Below are 19,693 nucleotides of genomic sequence, written 5' to 3'. Positions count from 1 at the left end.
GTGTTGACAACATAACTGTAAAAATAGCTTACAATATTAACACTGAAATCATTAGTTTCAGAGTTGGTATGAATGTGGCAGTTTACACCTCTCTAAGTTATTGTTTCAGAATGTCTGCAGGTTCAGGAAAAAATAGTATATTTGTTACACATGGCACATATTTTCAGGATTACCTCCACACCCTTAAGAGCTTGAAACAATCTTTTTATATTTATATATGAAACAATATATGAAAACCTATATTCTAGAACACAATCCACTAGAAAGGTGTGGTATAAGGTGGATTGCGCAGCAAATTCTATAGCCTCATGTAAGACACAGAGCCCTAATTATGAAATGTATGTATAAGACTGGCACATCTGGGTGCCAGTAACATAGGTTCAGAAATGTCACTTAATGCCCTAAGAGAGAGGAACAGTTTCTAAAAATGTCCAGGATAAGCATTTGAGCCAGAAAGGCTGCAGAGGATGCTTGCAATCTTGTCAAATGTGTTGTCACTCTGCTTGGCAGTGTAACATTTGCAATATCATAGCACAAGCAAATACAGGAGGTTATCCATAGCAAAATCTTTTGAGAAGTGACTGGGATCCCCTTCAGCCTATCTGTGACAGCTATGAAGACAAGCAGAACTGCTTGGACCTGTCGAGGTAGAATGCCAACTCACTTCTGATATATAAAGTATGAAGCCACTCATCTTTATTTGAGTGAGGTTTCAGAAAGAATGAAGGTAAGTAAATCGCCTAGTTGATATGGAACTTAGTCACCACTTTCAAAACAAACTTTGGATGAGGGCACAGGTAAACCTTGTCTTTAAAGAAAATTGTATAAGGAGGGCCAGACATAAGTACATGTAGCTCACCTATCCTCCTGGAAGAAGTAATGGCCACTGAACATGCTACCTTCACTGAAAGATGTAACAAGCAGCAGGTAGCTAAAGGCTCAAAGGGAGACCGTATCAGCTTTGACAATACCAAGATCAAGTTCCACAGGGGAAACGAATCTCATACCTGAGGATACAACTGTTCCAGGACTTTCAAAAATCTTATTGACATCTTCTTAGAAAATACAGAGCAATTATCAACCTGAGGGTGGAAAGCTGAGATAACTGCTAGGTGGAGTTTGATAAAACTAACCATCAACCCATGTTGTTTTGGGTATAACAGACAGTCCTAGATATGCTAGATTGAAGAATGGATTGGCGAAACTCCAGATTTTTGGGACCAGACAGAGAATCACTTCCACGCAGCCAGGTAAGTAGTTAGTCGATGGCCTCCTACTATATAACAGCACATTCTGAACCACTTTTGAATAAGACCCTTCTCAAGAGTCCAGCAATGGAGCATCCATGTTTTTAAATGGAGTGCCTGAAAAATGGGGTGGAGTAGGCAGCCATGTTGTCAAGGTTCCTCCCCTACTCTGAACTCTAGGGTACAGATGTGGGGACCTGCATGAAAACCTCCTAAGCTTACTTTTACCAGCTTAGGTTAAAACTTCCCCAAGGTACAAATTAATTTTATCCTTTGTCCTTGGAATAACCACTGCCACCACCAAACTCTAACTGGGTTTACTGGGAAATGTAGTTTGGACACGTCTTTCCCCCCAAAATCCTCCCAACCTTGCACCCCACTTCCTGGGAAAGGTTTGGTAAAAATCCTCACCAATTTGCATAGGTGACCACAGACCCAAACCCTTGGATCTGAGAACAATGAAAAAGCATTCAGTTTTCTTACAAGAAGACTTTTAATAGAAATAGAAGTAAATAGGAGTAAAGAAATCACCTCTGTAAAATCAGGATGGTAGATACCTTACAGGGTAATTAGATTCAAAACATAGAGAATCCCTCTAGGCAAAACCTTAAGTTACAAAAAAGACACACAGACAGAAATAGTCATTCTATTCAGCACAATTCTTTTCTCAGCCATTTAAAGAAATCATAATCTAACGCATACCTAGCTAGATTACTTACTAAAAGTTCTAAGACTCCATTCCTGTTCTATCCCCGACAAAAGCAGCACACCAACAGAGACACAGACCCTTTGTTTCTCTCCCTCCTCCCAGCTTTTGAAAGTATCTTGTCTCCTCATTGGTCATTTTGGTCAGGTGCCAGCGAGGTTACCTTTAGCTTCTTAACCCTTTACAGGTGAGAGGATTTTTCCTCTGGCCAGGAGGGATTTTAAAGAGGTTTACCCTTCCCTTTATATTTATGACACATGGTCTTGAGAAATTAGGCCAAGAAAATTAACGGAGGAGAGGTCCATCAATGGCTGCTAGCCAAGATGGTCAGGGATGAAACCCCTACACTCTGGGTGTCCCTAAACCTCTGAATGCCAGAAGCTGGGAACGGACGACAGGAGATGGATCACTCAATAATTGCCCTGCAATGTTAATTTCCTCTGAAACATCTGGCTCTGGCCACTGTCGGAAGACAAGATACTGGGCTAGATGAACCATTGGTCTGACCCTGTATGGCCATTCTTATGTTCTGGATGCAATGGAAGTGAGCTTACATCGAAAGGGACAGAAAAGTGAATAACCAGTGCTGCTGAGGCCAAGTTGGGGCTACAAGCAGTACTACTTCAGTATGATGTAATTTGATTTTCAGCAGAAAATCTGTGAAGGAGTGTGATCACTGGGAAAGTGTACAGGAGCTTGTCCACCCAGGGTAACAGCAAGTGTTTGTGAGGGAACTTGGACTGTGACCCTGAAGGGAACAAAACTGCTGGTACTTCCTGCTGGTTCTCATTACAAGCAGGTTCACCTGGGGAGTCTCCCACAGTTGGAAAATAAACCTGGCTATATCTGGATGGAGACATCACTTGTGGTGACTCAGATGATTGGTGTAGATGATCTGCAAGCTCATTCTGCATTCCCTGGAAGACAAGAGGCTTTGAAATTGATCAAATTGGCAATGCAAAAATCCAAGAGTTGGACTGCCTCTTCTCAGTGCAGGGAAGAGTGGGTCCCTCCCTGATGCTGAGATACAATATTGCCACTGTATTGTCTGTGAGAACAAGCAGTGTTTTTCCCCCTTGAAATGGGAGAGGAAAGCCTGACATGCCAGTCAGATAGCTCTAAACTCTCTCACTTTTATGTGTAGAATCAAACACATTGTAGACCATAAACCCTGCATCTGCAGAGAAGCAGATGAGCCACCCAACCCAGAGGAGATGCATCCATCACTAATGTCAGTGAAGACTGAGGATGGACAAAGGGAATACCTATGCATATGCTGACAGGATTTGTTCACCAATCGAGAGAGCCTAAAATATGAAAGGTGTGACAAAGTTCCTCCTCTACCTTGGTGGGTCTTGTACTTATTGGCAGATTTGCTCTCCTTGGAGCTTCACAGCAGCCCTCAGTTTGGCCATTTTCATGAACCTACAGTCCAGGTCAACTCCTCCTGTGTCTGACCAGGAGTTGGGAGGTTTGGGGGGAAACCGGGCCTGCCCTCCACTCCGGGTTCCAGCCCAGGGCCCTGTGGTATGCAGCTGTTTAGAGTGCCTCCTGGAACAGCAGTGCAACAGCTACAACTCCCTGGGCTACTTCCCCATGGCCTTCTCCCAACACCTTCTTTATCCTCACCATAGGACCTTCCTCCTGGTGTCTGGTGATGCTTGTACTCCTCGGTCCTCCAATAGTATGCATTCTCACTCTCAGCTCCTAGTGCCTCTTGCTCCCAGCTCCTCACACACACACCACAAACTGAAGTGAGCTCCTTTTTAAACCCAGGTGCCCTGATTAGCCTGCCTTAATTGATTCTAGCAGCTTCTTGACTGGCTGCAGGTGTTCTAATCAGCCTGTCAGTCTTAATTGTCTCCAGAAGGTTCCTGATTGTTCTGTCACCTTCCCTGTTACCTTACCCAGGGAAATGGGACCTACTTAACCTGGGGCTAATATATCTGCCTTCTATCACTCTCTTGTAGCCATCTGGCCTGACCCTGTCACAAAGGGCTCCAACACCACCAATCAGAGGCTGACAGTTTGGTAAGAATATGGAGCCCAGCCAACCTTTTAGTTTCCTGAGGCATAATCTGGAATGCCGGACTACATATGTACAAGAGGTCATATGCCCCAGAAGCCTCATACAATTCCATGCTGTTGTGACTGGATGAGCCTTGAGATCCAAAATGATGGACTGGATTTGTCTGAAATCTTGATTTGGAAGGAAAGCTCTGGCTTGAGTAGAGTCCAGGCCTGCCCCAATAAACTCTATTCTCTGAACTGGGGAGAGGATACACTTCTCTCTGTTAATTAACAGCACCAGCGCATTGAAGATTGCCTGGATAAGAGTTACACTGGGCAGTACCTGAACCCTGGGCTGGTCTCTCTCAAGCCAGTTGTCCAGGAAGGAATAGATTTGCACACCTAACTTCATCAGAAATGCAGCAACCACTGCTATACATTTTTTAAAAGTCCAAAGAGTTGCAGACATGCCAAAAGGCAGCACAGTGAACTTGTAATGAAACTGGCTTACCAAAAGCCTGACATACTTCCTGTGGCACTGATAAATCACCACATGGAAGTATGTGTCCTTTAAAATGAGAGTGGCATGCCAGTTTCCAGGATCCAGGAAGGGAAAACTGGAAGCCAGCGTGACCATGTCAAATTTCATCTTTTTCAGATATCTGTTGAGTTGATGCAGGTCTAAAATTGGTCTGAGACCTCCCTTTGCTTTCAGAATTAGGAAATAGTGGGACTAAAACCCCATCCCCCTGTGACACTGTGGAAACTCTTCTATGGCTCCCACCCAGATGAGGACCTAATCAGGAGAATGGTTTTTGAAGAGGGACAGGGAGGGAGGGTGGAAAGAAGGGGTAGAAACAAATTGAAGGGTGTATTCCACTTCCACAGTGCTTAAGACCCATTAGTCTGAAGTAATTAGGGACCAAACACTTAGGAAGTGGGATACACAGTTTGCAAACAGAAGGTATGGAGAGACTTGGATTATAGAGACTGCTATGGAGTCTTTGACTGACTCATCAAAATGTTTGTTTAGTGTCCCCAGGGTGCCTAGATGAACCAGGAGCTGCTGTATTAGAAGAAGAGGTTGGCCTGCGCCTAAAACTCCTACTCTTTTTCCTTGTTAGGTCCTGGCAAGGCACAAGAGTTGGGTATTGGTGAGACTGCTGAGGACGAAAGTGTTTCCTAGTCGGGGCCAGTGTATAGATGCATAATGACTTTAGAGTCACCCAGAAGTCCTTTAAGCCATCTGCACCAAGAAGAGGGAAGACCCTTCAAATGGCAAGCCTTGAATAGTCCTCTGAACTTCTTGGGACAGCCCCAAAGATTGCAGCGAAGAGCACCTGCACATAGTGATGGCAGAGGCTATGATCCTAGTAGCTGAGTCAGCAGCATCTAAACTGGCCTGGAGCAAAGTGCTGGACCAATTTCCCTTCCTCCACCAGTTAAAGAAACTCTTGCTTAGTGTCCTCAGGCAGCTTGTCCTGAAATTTCAATGTGGAGTCCCAGATGTTATAATCATACTACCCTAATCAATTTTTCTTACAAACAGGTCAAGTTTTTGGAATCCTTTGACTTAGGGGTAGCCACTTGTTGCCCCTAGGATTCCCTGTTGTTGGCAGCCAAGACAACTAGTAACCCCAGAGGGGAGTGGGAATACAAATGTTCCAAGTCTTTGGAGAGAACATAGTATATATGATCAGCCCTCTTAGATATGGGTGGAAATGGCAAGGGAGTTTGTCACGAGGTTTTGATGGGCTCTAAAATCACCTCATTGATTGGTAGGACCATATGAGATGAGTCAGTTGTCACCAGAATGCCAATAAGATGATCGGACAGTTCTATAACCTTCTCCACCTGGATATCCAAGGCCAAGGCAACTCTTTTTTAAAGCTCCTGGTGAGCTCTGCAGTCATTAGATACGGGTGTGGTGATTCCCAAGGGAACTATTTCATCTGGGGAAGAGGAGGATGAGGCCAATGCAGGTTAAGAGCTGAACCTCCTCTGATAATCAGATAGCTGGATCTCCGTGATCCACTTCCTTGTGCTTGGTACTGGGCCCAGCCAATCTCTGACTCCGAAAATGACTCATGGACTGGTGCTGATATGAAGATAGGTCATTGTCGTTGGCTTTCCTTTTGACAGTACCATTAGATGAGAGCTCTGAAATGCAGGAGACTGATGCAATTCTCAGTGCTGCACTGAGGAGGGCGATGCAGTGTGGTCTGGTGATATTGAAGGAGCAACTTCTTGCACTGCCAGGTAAGACAAACTCAAGTCCTTCAATGCCGAAAAAGCCTTCAGTGTGGACAGAACCGTAAGTGTCTCTGAGCAATGAGTAAGAGAAGAAGGTAAGAAGAAGTTGAAGGTACCTTGTCACACCCTGGACTGAATGGTGCCTGCCCTGGTGCCAGAGTCCACGATAAAGCATTAGCTGATGACTGAGATGAGGCGTGCTTCAATTTTGACTGCACTCTACTTGAGCCTTTGTCCCCCTGCTTGGGGAACTTAGAAACCGGCAATCTTCCTCTCCTGGTCACATCCTTGGAAGCTATGTTTCTTCCTCTGCACCAGGAAGGGTGAACGGTGCAGGGATTTGGCCAATATCAGAGGAATGTTTCTCACAGAAGCTGAAGTACTCGGCACATTCTCCAAATTGGAAGGCTTTGAAGGTAGTCTCAGAGCAGCTTCCATCAGCAGAAACTTCAGCCTGGCCTATTTGTCTTTCTTGATCCTTGGCTTAAAGTACTTAAAAATTTGACACAGATCCCTAATGTATGACTCATCCAGACACTTTAAACAGAGTGTGGGTCAGTCATGGGCATCAGTTTGGAACATGAAAAAAAGGGCTTGAAGCCTGGTGACTGAGGCATTCCTTGGTACTGAAAAATGGAACCACAAGCCAGATATGAAAAAAAAAATCACTTTTAACTCAACTAAAACTTATCCTGCTACCTGACTAACATTAAAACTATACCAATGGGGAACTATTTACAACTAAAAAACATGCTGAGAGAACTTGCCAAGACAGGACAGTTTTCAGCCACCGTTGTTGGTGCAAGAAGGAACTGAAGGAGTTGAGGGCAGCCCTACCTTTTATACCAAGAAGCACACACCACATGGGTCCTGCTGAGGGAAAAAAATTCTAACAACTCTACATGAGGCGCACACACACACATACCCCCAAGAGTGGAACGCACATGTGCAATCACTCAAAGAAGAAAATACAGTTTCTTCAGCCATGCCAAACCCGTGGGGGAAAAAACACAGAAACTGGGCTTGGTTTTGGCTTAACTGGCTTGTGAGTTGCTTGTTGGCTAGTTTTTGGCTTGGAGCTTGTTGCTTGTTTGACTTGGAGCTTGTTGCAGCTTGTTGCTTCTTTTTTTTGATTGGCTCCCGGCAAGCAAGGGTGGGGGCGAGGGGGAGCAGGGGCAAGGGGTAAACAGGGGCAAGGGGGGGACAGAGTCAGGGGTGCACAGCAGGCCCACCACAGTGCCAGGGGGACTCTAGTCACATAGAGTGTTGGGGTTCTTAGGGATTGGCTCGTTTAGGCCTTGTTTTGAAATGGGATTAGCTTGATTTTTGGCTTATTGTAAAAGTAAGGGTGCTTATTTACTGCATGAAAGTTGGCAACTGTGAGTTTCTTGTGTAATCAAGATACCAACAGTAGCCAGAAATACATTCTTTCATCTTTAATAACCACAGTAATGAGTTCTGAAGGACCCATGATTGATCACAGTCTATAAATACATACACGGGGAACAAAAATTTTATAATAGACTTCTCAATCTGGCAGACAAAGGTTTAACAAGATCCAATGGCAGGAAGTCCGTGGTAGACAAATTCAGATTGGAAATAAAATATAAATTTTTAACAGTGAGGCTAGCTAACAATTGGAAAAATTCACCAACGGTCATGGCGGATTCTCCATCACCAAAAATCTTAGAATCAAGATTGGATTTTTTAAAAAAAAGATATGCTCTAGTTCAAAAGGAGTTATTTTGAAGAAGTTCTATGGCCTGTGTAATATAGGAGGTCAGACTGCAATATCCACAATGGTCCCTTCTGGCTTTGGAATCTATGACTGGTAAAAATGCCCCTTAGAGAAGAAAAAATAAAGCAATTAATATGGAAAAATAACCTTAATAATAGGTGTAAGTAATAGCTGTATGCTGATAGCCCAATTAAGTTGATGTACTACACCTAAATCTTTATTTAGGTTATATTATACTGTACTTACCTTGATGGCTTAGATTTTTCATCTTTCACATTGTAAACCCAATCAGATAACAATTTCTTACAGGAAACTAGTAGTCCTTTGCTTTCCCAATATGTCTTTACCTCATGAATGTTCATAAATCTAAGAAAGAAAGATGTCATCACACAAATGTATACTACTGGAAAATAAAGCTATAATACATACACAGACTAGATCCTCAAATGATGTAAACTGATATGACGAGATAACTGGCTCTGTGGATGAGGGGAAAGCAGTGGAAGTGTTGTTCCTTGACTTTAGCAAAGCTTTTGACACTGTCTCCCACAGTATTCTTGCCAGCAAGTTAAAGAAGTATGGGCTGGATGAATGGACTATAAGGTGGATAGAAAGCTGGCTAGATTGTTGGGCTCAGAGGGTAGTGATCAATGGCTCCATGTCTAGCTGGCAGCCGGTATCAAGTGGAGTGCCCCAAGGGTCAGTCCTCGGGCCGGTTTTGTTCAATATCTTCATAAATGATCTGGAGGATGGTGTGGATTGCACCCTCAGCAAGTTTGCAGATGACACTAAACTGGGAGGAGAGGTAGATATGCTGGAAGGTAGGGATAGGATACAGAGGGAGCTAGACAAATTAGAGGATTGGGCCAAAAGAAATCTGATGAGCTTCAACAAGGATAAGTGCAGAGTCCTGCACTTAGGATGGAAGAATCCCATGCACCGCTACAGACTAGGGACCGAATGGCTAGGTAGCAGTTCTGCAGAAAAGGACCTAGGGGTTACAGTGGACAAGAAGCTGGATATGAGTCAACAGTGTGCCGTTGTTGCCAAGAAGGCCAAGGGCATTTTAGGATGTATAAGTAGGGGCATTGCCAGCAGATTGAGGGACGTAATCGTTCCCCTCTATTCAACGTTGGTGAGGCCTCATCTGGAGTACTGTGTCCAGTTTGGGGCCCCACACTACAAGAAGGATGTGGAAAAATTGGAAAACATCCAGCCGAGGGCAACAAAAATGATTAGGGGACTGGAACACATGACTTATGAGGAGAGGCTGAGCGAACTGGGATTGTTTAGTCTACGGAAGAGAAGAATGAGGGGGGGATTTGATAGCTGCTTTCAACTACCTGAGAGGTGGTTCCAAAGAGGATGGATCTAGACTGTTCTCAGTGGTAGCAGATGACAGAACGAGGAGTAATGGTCTCAAGTTGCAGTGGGGGAGGTTTAGGTTGGATATTAGGAAAAACTTGTTCACTAGGAGGGTGGTGAAACACTGGAATGCGTTACCTAGGGAGGTGGTGGAATCTCCTTCCCTAGAAGTTTTTAAGATCAGGCTTGACAAATCCCTGGCTGGGATGATTTAGTTGGGGATTGGTCCTGCTTTGAACAGGGGGCTGGACTAGATGACCTCCTGAGGTCCCTTCCAACTCTCATATTCTGTGATTCTATGGTTCTATGTAGCTCCATCAAAATCAGTGAAGCTACACCAATTTACCCCAGTTAATGATCTGGTCCACAAGGTCAACTGAATAGAGTTTTCATAAATATAGTATTAAGACCAAAGTATTGTAATCAATTTTATACTTCTATTTAAATCCATGGAATTATATACAGACCAAATTCTGCACTTATATTTGCATGTGCTTCCCACTGAAGTAAATGGAAACGTCATATGTACATTCAAGGGCAAAATATAAAACATTCCGTTTTTAATAAGTACCTTGGTATGATATCCACAGACGTCAGTATCCAAGAACTTTTCTCTGACTATTACTGTGTGGAAGAATGGTCTTGTAGCTAAGGCATCTGGACAGGGTCTCAGGAAACCTAGGTTCAGTTTCCAGGCCTTTCACAAACTTTCTGTCTTATCTTGGGAAAGTCAGTTAGAGTAAAATTTTCAAGAATGCCCCCAAAAAACAATGAGGCGTCTGGTGGCACCTTGAAGACTAACAGATTTATTTGGCCATAAGCTTTTGTGCGTAAAAACCCCACTTCTTCATATGAATGCCCCACTGATTTTCTGTGGCACTTAGGCTCTTTGTTTACTTACAATGTAAGTTGTTCAGTAGAAGGACTATTTTTTACTATGTGTTTGCACAGCATCAGCACTACTGTAATATCAGTCATAAGTAAAGCTGCAAGTTTGTCATGGATTACATGACTTTCCAGGACATCCATGCAGCTCCGGCCGCTGCTGGGGCAGTCTTGGGACACCGTCCCACTCCCAGCAGAAGGAATTTGGGTGTGGGAGGGGCCTTAGGGCAGCGCTTACCTTGAGGGGGGACTCCTTAGAAGCAGTGACATGTCCCTCCCTCCCTCAGCTCCTAGCTCCACATGCTGCCTCCGTCCATGGGTACTGCCCTCACAGCTGCCATTGGCCGCGGTTCCCGGCCAATGGGAGCTGTGGACCCAGTGCTTGGGGTGGGGGCAGTGCACAGACCTAGGAGCTGAGGGAGGGACATGTGACTCCCTGGAAGTGGGGACAAGGAACCAGGTAGGGAGCCTGCCAGCCTTCCCCAACCCCCGCCCCCCAGCACTAGTGGTGGGGGCCGGCCTGTGGGAACCACAAGATTTAGTCAGGGATATATAGTACAAGTCATGGACAGGTTCCAGGTGGTGAATTTTTGACTTTTACTAAAAATACCCATGACTACAATGTAGCCTTAGTTATAAGCAACAGCATTTGTAATTCACTACCATTCACTCCAGACTAGATAATTGTAATTCACTGTATCTGAATCTACATATGAAAGAAATGCAAAGTCTCCCGCCACTTGTGCAAAACATAGCTCCACAGGTTGGACTGCTTTGAACATTCCCCCCTTATAATTTGGACCCTTCACAGACTACTTCTACATCCAATGTGCAGCTTTGGTCTTGATCTCAATCTTCAGACCCATTAATCAATCAGTTCCTTACATTATTTATCTTGGGTACTTATATGGCCTATAATATTATAGGAACTGTGGACCTCAAAATTTCTAATATATTTATCCTCGCAATAACCATGTGAGGCAAGGAAGGAACATTACCCCCATTTTACAGATTAAGAATTGAGACAGAGAAAGACTAAGTGACTTGCCCAAAATCACACAGGAATAGGGTTGCCAACTTTCTAATCCCTGAAAACCGAACACCCATGCCCCACCCCTTTTGAGCCCCGCCCCTGCCCTGCCTCTTCCTCTGAGGCCCCACCCCCTACCCCACCTGTCCCCCCCACCCGTCGCTCACTCTCCACCTGTACCCCATCACTTGCTCTTCCATCCCCCAAGACTCACCCGCCACCTGCAGAGCCAGACTGTGAGGAGCTGATGCGGAGCCTGCCCAATCACAGCACAGCAGGGCATGGCAGGGGTCAGTCCCCATAGCGAGGGGCCGAGGTGGGGAAACTGGGGCAAAGCGGGGCAGGAGGGAGGTTGGTCTGTGGAGTGAGGCCAAGGTGGAGAAATTGGGGCACAGAAGGGTGGGGCAGTCCTTCCCCAGGGCAAAGGGCTGGGGAAATTGGGACATAGTGGGGCAAGGGGGGCAAACAGGACCCTCCCCCGCCAGATGGTGCTGGTACCCACTTTGCAGCCTGGTCCAGGAGCCAGCCAGTTCTCTCCATCAGGCTGGGGGGCGGGAAGAGCAGCATCTGCTGAGCATTTTCAACTGCAGGGATCTGACTGTTAAATGAATTTCCAGAGGAGACTGAACTAATCCAGATCAGCAATCTTTCTAATTAGAGGCATTCAGATACTTTAGTGACAGATGCTAGTACATAATACTATGATGGACAGATAAAAGTGGCATGGAGATGAAATTCCTGTCTCACTTCTAAAGGTGGTGCTTGTAAAGGAGGGTCAAGGATGGTTTAAGTCATCTTTCAATGCTGTTGCCCATGCTATATTTGTTATGTAAATAATAGAGTACAGTTACAAGGCTATAATGTCTGGCAATTTTCACGATGACTAATTTGCACCAAAAACAGTTTTAAAGATTACTAAACTACTTTGATTAGATTATTCGCTGTTTTTTAAAACAAAACTTCCCCTTTTAGACTATTCATATGTAGAACATGTACAGTAGGAGCACGTTTTCAAAGCAATGAATATGCCTATAAAATTCTATACCAGCCCATTAAGTTACATGACTGCTTGCACATCAGGTAACTGCATCTACAGCCTGCTCATTTGTAAACACAAGTCTAGGGATTAGTGAATGCAATGGATGTACATTTCCTCTGTTACATCCATATTTGAACATCTGGCCCATACTGTCGGATATCCAACTAATTTCAATTTTAAAAATTAAAGTAAATGAAGCACTTACTTCCCTCTAATATCAACATAGCTTTCTGCTGCACCTATTAATGTTTGGGCAGCATCTTGGTTAAGCATTCCAGTGTGGTATTGCTTCAGATAACTAGCCTAGATAAAAACAAAAAATCCTCAAAAACATGAATTAACATAAAAATTTCTACAAAGTAAATGAAAAAAGACTTGCTAACTTTTTCTCTATTCTTGCTAGAATAAAAATATTTTACATATCAATATAATTAAGTACAAAAATAAATTCATTTTACATACTTACATTTATATTATGTGGATAATTCCATATAAATAATTCTTCCTGTGGACTATCAGGGAGTGCACCTGCCTTCAGCTGTAAGGACCGGGAACTGAACTCCCCAGTTTAGCAATGCGGCATCTGTGGTAATGCTCCTCTTAAGGGGGGTGCATGAATGGGGTCCCCACACAGACCTTGTGAGGCTCCTTCCACCAATCGGTGGAGTCAAGAACCTTCTGCAGAATAGATACCCTCTTTGTCAAGCTGTGTTTGCTGGGTGTGCAGACCATCCTGAGCCAGGGTTGGGGCACCTTGAATGCAGTCTGGTGTGGGGTGTAATGAACGTAGAGGCTGCCATGTGGCCTAACAGTGCAGGCAGACCCACGCTATGGTTTGAGGCAGTGGTTCTCAACCCACAGCCTGCAGACTGCTTGCAGCCCAATCAGCACACAGCTGCGGCCCATATATCCTCAGGGCCATAGTTAGTATATATATTGTGTCTTTGGGACATCTTCCTTTCCTCTTCAACTCCTTAACAAGGGATTTGTGCCTTCTCTTTTTTGGACTGAAAGGCTGATGTACGGTGTGGGAGGGTGCATGTGTCAGGCTCTGAATCAGTAGCAGGTCTTGAGAAATGAGAGAAATAACTTGATTTTGTCTTCTCTCTGCTTTCTAGATCTGCTCTTAAAGCCAGTGCAGAATTTACACTTAGATAGAATATGGGCCTCCCTGAGGCAATGGAAGCAGATGGAATGTCCATTACTGAGGGGAAAAGACCTGTTGCAGGTCTGGCAATGTTTAAACCCTGGAGGTTTGGGCATAACCTCAGCAGAAATCTGCCTGGTACCAGCAAGGCAGGTGTTCAGTGACTGGTTGCAGTTTAACTAGAACTCCAAAAAAGGGTACTGAGGTGGACAGGGAAGCCCTGACTGTGACAAAAAAAGGGGAAGGAAAGAGGTCCCTGTGTAAGAGGAAGGAAAGACGTCCCTATAAAGGGAAGGGCAACTACCTTTCTGTATACAGTGCTATAAAATCCCTCCTGGCCAGAGGAAAAACCCTTTCACCTGTAAAGGGTTAAGAAGCTAAGATAACCTCGCTGGCACCTGACCAAAATGACCAATGAGGAGACCAGATACTTTCAAATCTGGAGGGGGGGAAAGGGTTCGTCTGCCTATGTGATGCTCTTGCTGGGAACAGATCAGGAATGCAGTCTTACAACTGTTAGTTAGTAAGTAATCTAGCTAGAAATGCATTAGACTTCCTTTTGTTTAATGGCTGGTAACATAAGCTGTGCTGGATGGAATGTATATTCCTGTTTTTGTGTCTTTTTGTAACTTAAGGTTTTGCCTAGAGGGATTCTCTATGTTTTGAATCTGATTACCCTGTAAGATAGTTACCATCCTGATTTTACAGAGGTGATTCTTTTACCTTTTCTTTAATTAAAATTCTTCTTTTAAAAACCTGATTGATTTTTCATTGTTCTTAAGATCCAAGGGTTTGCCTCTGTGTTCACCTGTACAAATTGGTGAGGATTCTTATCAAGCATTCCACAGGAAAGGGAGTGTAGGTCTTGGGGGGATATTTTCGGGGAAGACGTCTCAGTGGGCTCTTTCCCTGGTCTTTGTGTAAGATGCTTGGTGGTGGCAGCATACAGTTCAAGGACAAGGCAAAGTTTGTACCTTGTGGAAGTTTTTAACCTAAGCTGGTAAGAATAAGCTTAGGGGGTCTTTCATGCAGGTCCCCACATCTTTACCCTGGAGTTCAGAGTGGGGAAGGAACCTTGACACCCCCCAATATACAAAGCATGTACAAGAAACAAGATAAGGATAACAAATTTGAACTAACTAAACTAAAATAGGGTAAGAATAATGCTGGATTAGCAAAGCTAAGATTCCATCTCAGGCTACCAGCAGTTGCGAAGGCACTGGAGCAGTGGCACGTCCACCCTTTCCCTATGTGCCCTCAGATTGGAGCACAAGGATCTGTAGGGTGCAGATGCAGACCAGTGGACACTGCTACTGAAAATCTCCAATTGAAGGAGCACAGGCATGCATGCACATCTGAAGTGGAACACTCATAGGGATAAACTACCTGATGTAGTCATCCAGACTGTTTCAGGACTAGTGTTTTGAGCTTGCTCTCCCACAGCACTCCACTGAGGTGTAATGGATTCTGCACTTACCTCGTGTTCAATCCCCACTACCTGGCCAGTCAATACAGGTCCAGGTGTGGGACACTCAGCCCTCCAGATAAGTCTCATGAAAGTCTACTCCTTCCGATGCTACTGAAGGTCCCAGAAGGAAAATAACACCTAATTGAAGCTGGTGGCAGGCCTCCCTTCCTTCAAGGGGGCTCTGGCCAATTGTAATCCAGTTCAATGCACTCAGATGAGTCACCTGTATGTACTTTAAAATAACTGTTTGGGGCCTGGCCCATTTTCCTTTTAGGGGCTCAGATGGGCAAGGCCGTGTGAGCTGTCCAGTTCCCACCTGAAGGCAAATGATGAGGAATTTGATGGTCAGAGGCTATCATAAACAGCAGTGTTTTTACTAAAAGTAGGTGAGCTAAAGGTAGGTATTGGTCACCTTTAAAATAACCAGGTAACACAGGGCAGGTGTGGCCTGTTAACCCAGGATGGCAGCCCGGCTAGGAGAAGGATCTCAAACCCCATCCATGGATTAAATGACTTTCTGAAAATCAATGAAAAGCAAGTTGTGCTGTCAGGCTTGGGTTCCAGTACAACGGGGCTCCTTCATTCACTATGAGACTCCTTTGCCACACCCAGGTCCAATGTGGTTTGAAGTTTCCACCAAGCCACCTCCCATATCTTCTTGGGAAGTGGCCAAGGCATCTCTCAGACTCATTGTCACAGGGGTGTTTCAATGTAGTGATAGGCCAAATGTGTCTGCCCTGGTAGGGGCAAAAGGTGGGGCGGAGTGAGGAAATGGTCCCAGTGTCGGGGCTCTGAGACCACAAAATTTTTCAACATTTGTTACAAGGCTTATTAAACCTTAGGCCAGTGGTTTTCAAAATGGTTTTCAAAACACATACCCCTCGAGGTACCTGAGGTCTCATCAAGGGGTGAAGGAGACAAATCTTTTAATGGCAGACAGGCCAAGATTGGGAGGGGAGTGGAAAGACGCAAGCCTGCGCAGACTCCACTGTGCAGGCTCTGTTAGGCAGGGCAAGTGAATGCAGGGATGGTCTTATGTGCGTGAACGATTGCCCAAGGCGCCGTGGTCGGGGGGCACTGTGGTCAAGAGTTAAGGAGTGAGGCGAGCCTAGGGCACAAGGCCATGAAAGGGAAGTTGGGGCAATGGGATGGGGAGGCAGTGCTTGATTTGTGCACTGGGATGCACAGAGAGCAGCAGCTGCTGGTCATGAGCCCAGAGGTGCCAGAAGCACAGCTCTTAAATCAGCACTACTTCAAGCAGCAGCACAGAAGTAAGGGTGGCAATACACATACTATGCCACCCTTACTTCTATGCTGCTGCTGGCGGCAGCACTGCCTTCAGAGCTGGGTGCCTGACCAGCAGCCACTGCTCTCCGTTCTGCCTTCAGAGTGGCGGGTGCTAGCCAGAGCATGGCAGCTGCTGATTGGGAACCCAGAGGTGCCAACAAAGATCCTGTTTATTCAATCATGCAAATTGCCCTTTTAATAAAGACCAAAAGTGAAAATCCCAAGTAAATATAGGATCTACAAACATTAGTCAACATCTTCTTTTTTTCTGAAGCATCAAAAGCTCTAATAAGCTAACCTGTATTTCAGAAAATATAAAAGGTCAAATTTTCATTCAGATCTTTGCAAATGCATAGGGAAAAAAACCAGACACGCATCCACATTTAAAATATTTACTAACAAGTATTAGAGTGTTTTCATAGGTATATTATGACCCTATCTCAGATGGGGGTACCTTGTAGACTACATTATTTGGAAAGTAGTATGCACCCTAAAAAGTTTGAAACCCATTGATCTAGGCTGTTCATATGAAGCTGGTATGCAAATGTTTGAATGGTCTTGATCTGTAAGAGGCTAAATAGCTCTTCCACGAGTCTAGACAGGAAATAAGTTCCCTAGTCAGCAGGTGTGAAAGTAACTTAAAGGACTTACCAGTACACCAGAGTCGTGAGCAGGGGGCGGGGCCTCAACAAGAAGGGGCGGGGCCTTTAAATCCCCAGGCAAATCGAGATTTAAAGGGCCCAGGGCTCTGGCTCGTGGTAGCGGTGGCTGGGAGCCCCGGGCCCTTTAAATCACTGCCACTTGGGCCCTTTAAATCAGCGCCCAAGCCCCAGAGCTCCCGGCCGCCTCTGCAGCTGGTAGCTCCGGCGGTGATTTAACTGGGGTAATGGCGGCGGCCCAGGGCTCTGGCGGTGATTTAAAGGGCCCAGGGCCCTTTAAATCCCCGATGGAGCCCAAGGACTCCTGGCTGCTGCTGCTCCCCCCGGAGCTCTGGCAGAGGGGCTCAGACGGCAATTTAAAGGGCCCGGGGCTCTGGCCACCTCCGGGAGCCCCAGGCCCTTTAAATCACCAGTCTGGGGAAGCCTATACAGTTGGCGGTGTACTGGTTCTTGCCGATATGCTGAATCGGACTGGACTGGCTTACTTTCACCTCTGCTAGTCAGTCAAAATTTCCCCACTAAGGTGAGTATTTTCATAATTGAGAATGACCAAAAAAATACTGGTATCCTAAGGCACTTTTCTCCAATGACCCCAACTGGTTAATCCCGATTTGTTCAAAGGGGGTCTCATTTAAAGTGAGACCAGAGGTGCTCTTGCAACTCTCCTACCTATAATCAGCTGACATTATGAGCACAAGGCACAGTAATCACTGACATCCCTATACACCCCAGGCCAGAAAAAGGAGGCAAATACCTAATGTAGGGGTATTTTCTCTCTACTCAAATGCCTGCAACATGGTAGGACATGGTCTAGACATAGGACGTCCCAGTGGAATAATGGAGGTACAGGAGCTGTGCCCTTACTTCTGTCAGTCCATTCTTCTCAATATGATAAATTGAGTCATCTCAGATTCTGAAGCAGGGCCACTGCCTGGCTCTCCGCGGGTCTACAACCTCACTATTCACCACTACAAGATGGTTGGATGCCTGACTCAGTGTCTGACTACCCTGTTGCTCTTTTATGAAATTGGTGTTCCATCAGCACATCAACTTCATGAGGGGGGAATATTTCTGGCTCTTTGCCTGTTTGGGCTCATGAGGGAGACTCTGTGTGACTGGAGCACCCTTCAGCAGGATCCTCTTCTTCCTCTAGGCCTACCAGACTTATGGGCTCCAGGACAGACTTCAGTGAAAGCACTGGGGGCATCTCATCAGACAATTGTCCCACTCCTTCAGTACCTCTGTGAAGTGTTCCTAGCCATAGCCCAAGATAACTGGGTAGGCAAGAGTTGGGGCCTGCTCCACTACAAGGTCTCCCATATGTAAAGTCTACTGCCATAGGCTTTCACATTATCATAAAACACAATGTAAAAAAAAAATATTCCCCAAACTCAACAAACTACTCTTGGATTATGGTCTGACTACAGTCTAAATCTATTAGTCTTCTGTCCCATTTATCTTGACATGGACCATCAGCTTGGCTGGATCCAACATACATGCTCAAGATTCTGGGGTCCAAATCTGACCATAAATTGCACTCTAGAAAGGCAAGGTGGGTGAGGTAATCTTTTATTGGACCAACTTCTGTTGGTGAGAGATAGGAGCTTTTGATCTTACAAAGCTCTTCTTCAGGTCTGTGTAATCTTGAAAACTTGTCTCTCTCACCAACAGAAATTGGTCCAATAAAAATATCACTTCACCCACTTTGTCTCTCTAATATCCTGGACCAATATGGCTATAACAACACTACATACTCTAGAAAGGGGCAGTGCTGGCAGAGGTGACCAGAGTGTACCCATAAAAAACACAATAGCAGGGGAACCGGTGTGATGGGGTTCATGGGTTCATTTGCTGGGGCCCTGACAGTTCCTGAAGGTTGTAGAAACACCAGCATCTGCTGCACCAGTCTTTGCTGTGGTCTTGTTGCTGGGAAACCAACTTGCAGATCAGTTGTTGCTGCTAGGGGTTGCCTTTTACTATTGTGGGCCACCATTTGTTGTTCTTGTAGTGTGACCTGCTTTGTTTCTCCACCATCCATTTTAGTAGCTGCTCCAGATTTATCCATTTTCTAGACTCCACCAGATCTCACCAGAGGGTGAGGAACCTTGGGGTTTTTTGTGTGTGTCATACTCTTCTACGGGGTTGGAAGATTCTCTACCACACTGTCATGGACTTGGTCTCCCATAGGACACCCCTGGGATTTGATAGGGTCCTGCACTCATCTAGTCCTCATCACCTGGGCAGTCATTAGCACAGATCCAGGTGTGGGAGAGACTGCCCTCCAACTATGTCCTGTAGAATCTAGTCTTTCTTGGACTACTGACGGTCCCAAAAGAGAGGAGGAACCTAACTAACAGAAAGCAGTGGCAGGCCACCATTCCTTCAAGGAGGCCCTGGCCAGTTGTAGTCCAGTTCAGTGGCCTCAGATAATTCATTTATAAAAGTTTTAAAGGCCTTTCTTCTAGGGCTGATATGCTTTGCAGGTGTGGTGAGGTGGGGCTGCTTTGCCCATAGCAGTTCATTAACATTTGCTTGGCTGCTGCTCGGTTTGTACATCCTGACACAGCTAGTAGGTAGTCCAATATTGCTGAAATGAGTATTATCAAGGGAGGCAGCTGGTGCTGAGATGCCCAAATACAAAATCTCTTTCACTTAGTTTTATAAGTTTTAGTCTAGTTGAGACTTTGGAACAGGATGGTCTGAACTTCAGCTGAACAACTTCTTTCAGTGGATATCAGCTAGCCAGCATCCAAGCTGTCAGATGTAATGATGCTGAGTCTAGGTCTGAGTCTGAAAACATCTGCCCTCATTACAATAGAACTTGTGGTTCAAGGATTGGCCTTATTAGCCACCTGAGGA

General features: G+C 45.2%; 1 protein-coding gene across 1 annotated transcript in view; it reads right to left on the bottom strand.

Moving 5' to 3' along the window:
- Window positions 1-19,693, bottom strand: part of LOC114018710 (sodium/hydrogen exchanger 10) — a 304,510-nt gene that overhangs the window by 152,273 nt on the left and 132,544 nt on the right. The window contains exons 13-14 of the mRNA XM_043548755.1: window positions 12,479-12,576; window positions 8,201-8,320 (exon numbers count right to left, since the gene is read on the bottom strand). Of these exons, the coding sequence (XP_043404690.1) occupies window positions 8,201-8,320; window positions 12,479-12,576 (218 nt within the window). The remainder of the gene's footprint in view (window positions 1-8,200; window positions 8,321-12,478; window positions 12,577-19,693) is intronic.

The sequence above is a fragment of the Chelonia mydas genome, chromosome 6 (assembly GCF_015237465.2).
Source record: "Chelonia mydas isolate rCheMyd1 chromosome 6, rCheMyd1.pri.v2, whole genome shotgun sequence".
In the NCBI taxonomy this organism is placed as follows: Eukaryota; Metazoa; Chordata; order Testudines; family Cheloniidae; genus Chelonia; species Chelonia mydas.
The sequence above is the reverse complement of the archived record's forward strand: the minus strand, read 5'-3'. Positions and strand labels throughout refer to the sequence as shown.